This window comes from Nothobranchius furzeri, chromosome 1, assembly GCF_043380555.1.
Source record: "Nothobranchius furzeri strain GRZ-AD chromosome 1, NfurGRZ-RIMD1, whole genome shotgun sequence".
Classification (NCBI taxonomy): Eukaryota; Metazoa; Chordata; class Actinopteri; order Cyprinodontiformes; family Nothobranchiidae; genus Nothobranchius; species Nothobranchius furzeri.
Window position 1 is genome coordinate 45,318,781 of NC_091741.1, and position 3,925 is coordinate 45,322,705.

At 39.4% G+C, this 3,925-nt stretch overlaps 1 protein-coding gene across 2 annotated transcripts; it reads left to right on the forward strand.

The window, feature by feature from the left end:
• pax4 (paired box 4) lies at positions 1 to 3,643 on the forward strand. Of its 2 annotated transcripts, XM_015954587.3 has the most exons (10): positions 1 to 136; positions 209 to 339; positions 425 to 640; positions 712 to 799; positions 868 to 963; positions 1,057 to 1,139; positions 1,206 to 1,269; positions 1,378 to 1,439; positions 1,535 to 1,628; positions 3,143 to 3,643. In XM_015954587.3, the coding sequence occupies exons 1-10, from the start codon at positions 103 to 105 to the stop codon at positions 3,400 to 3,402; spliced, it is 1,128 nt and encodes a 375-aa protein (XP_015810073.3). In that variant the 5' UTR covers positions 1 to 102; the 3' UTR covers positions 3,403 to 3,643. The 2 variants fall into 2 exon arrangements, with proteins under 2 accessions (XP_015810073.3, XP_054595710.2); XM_054739735.2 differs by having other exon boundaries at positions 1,057 to 1,269.
• Positions 3,644 to 3,925: the final 282 nt, after the last annotated feature.

A 3,925-nucleotide genomic window follows, 5' to 3' on the forward strand; every position in this document is an offset into this window, starting at 1 on the left:
GGTGCGATTGCGCGCATTGTCCTCTCAACCGAGCGGAGTGGACTCCTGGACTTTCCGGGTCATATTAATTGGACTCTCGTCATTGGAACCAGTTACGCACAGATGTGCGGAACAAACACAGATCTGTTAACCTCAGGTTAGTTTCACGATCTTATTTTGCACATTTGTCGATTTTAACGCAGTTCCAAATACTTGTTGCCTTTTGTAGGTGGAAGGAGTGTCAACCAGTTAGGAGGGATGTTTCTTAACGGGAGGCCTCTGCCTGAGCCCAAGAGGAGGAAGGTGATTGAGCTGGCCACGGAGGGAGTTCGTCCGAGTCAGATCTCCAGGATTCTTCGGGTGCGCACAAATCTAAATGGCACAACTTTTAGGCATTGGTAGTATCTTAGGGGAAGCAACAAAATGACATAAACAATCTTTGTAGGTGTCCAATGGGTGTGTCAGTAAGATCCTGAGCCGCTACCGGCGCACAGGACTCATTAAGCCCAAAACTATGGGAGGGAGCCGTCCCCGGCTTCTCACTCCGGGCGTGATCTCCACAATCCTCCGCTGCAAAAATGAAAACCCGAGCATTTTTGCTTGGGAAATCCGCCAACGGCTCGCACTGACACGGATATGCAAATCCACTAAAATCCCCAGCGTAAGTAAGATAGAGCATAGTACATCTGATTAAACGAATCTGATCATTTAACAGCTTTTTTGTTCTGTAAGGTGTCATCCATAAATAGGATTTTGAGACAGATCCACTTGGAGGATGGAGCATCGTGCATGGATGTCAACACGCAAAGAGCTCAGCAGGGTGAGTTTAGCGCGCTTTCCCCTAATAACAACAGGCACATTTTAAATCCTAATGTGTTTGTTTGGTAGGAGAAGGAAGAGGTTTAGAAATCCAGAAATCTAAGGATGCTCAACAGAGAAATCGAACCACCTTCACCCCAGAACAGAGCAGAGCCCTGGAGAAAGGTTTCTAATGCAATCATCAAAAATTCTCACAATGCATCACCTATTTCCTCAGCAATACTAATAAGAAAAACACTTTTTCATGTCCCAAACCAGAATTCTCTCAAAGCAGGTATGCAGATCTATACACAAGAGAGAAGCTGTCTGCAGAGATTCAACTTCCTGAGGACACCATCAAGGTAAAATACTCACTAGTGCTCCATTTCCTTTCTCTCTTTCTGAGATGTTTTGGTTCTCCTCTGCAGGTTTGGTTTTCAAACAGACGAGCGAAGTGGAGGAGAGAAACCAAGCAGAGAAGCGACACACAGAGTGAGGAAAAAAGTCACAATATCCTCATTTTGAGGAGAAAATACAAATAAGAGACTGTTTTTTAATTAAAAATCATCATTTGGACATTTTCCAACATACCTGTTCCAGATCCAGCATTTCAAGAGCATAACAGTTTTAATTCTTTGAGTTATGTCTTCACAGCCCAACAGGTGGGAATTTTAAAAACCACTCTACAGATAAACATGGTTCTGCTGTTTCAAAAGAAACAATATTAATTTTTATCTTTTGCTTTTACTAATTACAGGAAACAGGAATATTAAGAGAGAACAAGGAAGTCTCCAGTTTGTGCACTCTCCCTGGAAGGTTTCTCAGTATCTCCCAGTTTCAAACACAAACAGGTCAGTTCATCCTTTCCAACAAATAATGCTGATTCACATTAGTCATGCATACAATATCCCTAAAAGTGAAAAGAGAGAAAATGACAAAGAAACTCTTTAAAACTGTGTTTTCTTTCCCCTAATCTGAAGTCAAATCAACGTGAGATTGAAGAAAAATCTAAATATTCATGAACAAAAAATTGTTTCAGACACACACAGCTGAAATACATAAATAGTTTCAATGACCTTAACATTTTTATTATCGTTTAAAATTCAGTTAAGTTATTCTCAACTATGGGCTTTTTTCTGCTTTTAGATTTTATGTAGATTTAAAAGCTTCAGTAGATATAAAAGTCACACATTCTCTCCTTTTTGGAAAATTATGGGATGTTTTACAGTTAACGCTATTAACAATTTTCAGATTCACTTCATCAGTTGGGAATAGAAATTTTGAAGCCTCTTGTTCATTTTCCTCATTTATTTTGCACAAATTGTTTAAAGAGCAAGTCACCCCCAAATCACCTTTTTTGCTGATAAACTATATAAATGTGTGTCTAATCGTGCTGCAGACACATGTAGTAAATAATTTGGTACTTCAGTGCATCTTAGTTAAAATTTAAATATTCTGCCTGACGGTCAGTGTTGCACCGTCGTCAGGTAAAAACTCTGCACTGTTTTTGAATTTAAATCTGTCACCACTATTGGCTAAGAGGTATTCTATGATGTAAACTGGTACATTATGATGTCACAATGCCGTTGTGAGCCTGTGTGTGTGTGTGTGTGTATTTGTTAGCGGCTCCGCCCTCTTGGTCTGCTATAGGCAACAGCATTTGTTTGCAGTTTTCAAACATGAAGAGGGAGTGAAGTAAGTTTCTTTTAGGGGGTGACTTGCTCTTTAAAGAGCAAGTCACCCCCAAATAAACATTTTTTTGCTGATAAACTATATAAATGTGTGTCTAATCGTGCTGTAGACACGTGAAGTAAATAATTTGGCACTTCAGTGCATCTTAGTTAAAATTTAAATATTCTGCCTAAAACTGGCAGTGTTGTGCCGTTGTCAGGTAAAAACTCTGCACTGTATTTGAATTTAAATCTGCCACCGCTATTGGCTAAGAGGTATGCTATGATGTAAACTGGTACATTATGATGTCACAATTCTGTTGTGAGCCTGTGTGTGTGTGTGTGTGAATTTGTTAGCGGCTCCGCCCTCTCGGTCTGCTAGGCAACTACCGAAGCTAAATTCCTTGTAAATGTAATTTTACTTGCCCAATAAATCTGAAATCTGAACAGCATTTGTAGCATTTTTCAAACAGGAAGTGGGAGTGGAGTAAGAATCTGGTAGGGGGTGACTTGCTCTTTAATTTAATGAAAAAGTCTAAACCATTTAAGAAACATTGAAGAGTAATTGATTAAGACTAATTAAATAAATGTATCAATGTTGCTACTTGAATGTAAATTATAAATAACACCTCTTTGATTTTTGTATAATTTTGTTTTCCGTGCATATCTGAAAATTTTGTCATTTCCACCTTTAGTTCCCAACCCGCTGAGTGACACGTTGCCACAAAACAGGAACAAGATTCCCAGAGATCCCTTTGGCGATGCGTTCACTTTCCCAGTGATTCAGCATCCCTCTGACACATGGACAGCCTTTTCTTTGCCATCTGAGACCAGAAGCCCCCCCATGCCTCAGCCATGGAGCCAGAAGAGGACCCCTTTTATTTGGAGTCAGTTTGACCCTAAAGAGACGTTTTTGTTTGCTCGGGATGTGAATCTGCAGTGTTACACCGACTGAAAATGAGAGCATTATTCGTTTTGTTTGAGCGAGTTGTGACACTTTCTGACCACTAGATAGAGACAAAATACTGACATTGCAATGGGGCCAAAATCTGCAGTCCATTCATTCACAAAAGCTAGAGACAGAACAAGTTTTCATTTCAAGATTTTAATTGTTTGAGATATTTATGTGAATCCAACTTGTAAAACTGACAAAGTTAATTGCTTGGAGTAGTAAATAAAGTCGGATGGATAAGATGCGCCTTTGGTCTTTTAACTGGGATGTTTTATTGGTGTTTCTGATTAAAATGAATGAGCTGTTTTGTGCCAAAGCCTGATTAAACCAGCACAAGCAGACTTTTGCTTGACAGGGAGTAGATTTTAGAGGGTACATGTAGTACTAACACGGAAAATAAAAAGATGGACAAGGAAATGAAAGAAAGACCTCGACTTGTTGCTCTTTCATGTTTCTGGGTGAGTCGTTAGCACTAATCAAAGCTTCATGGATCATTTAAAATGTTGATTTTGTATTTCTGTAGCTG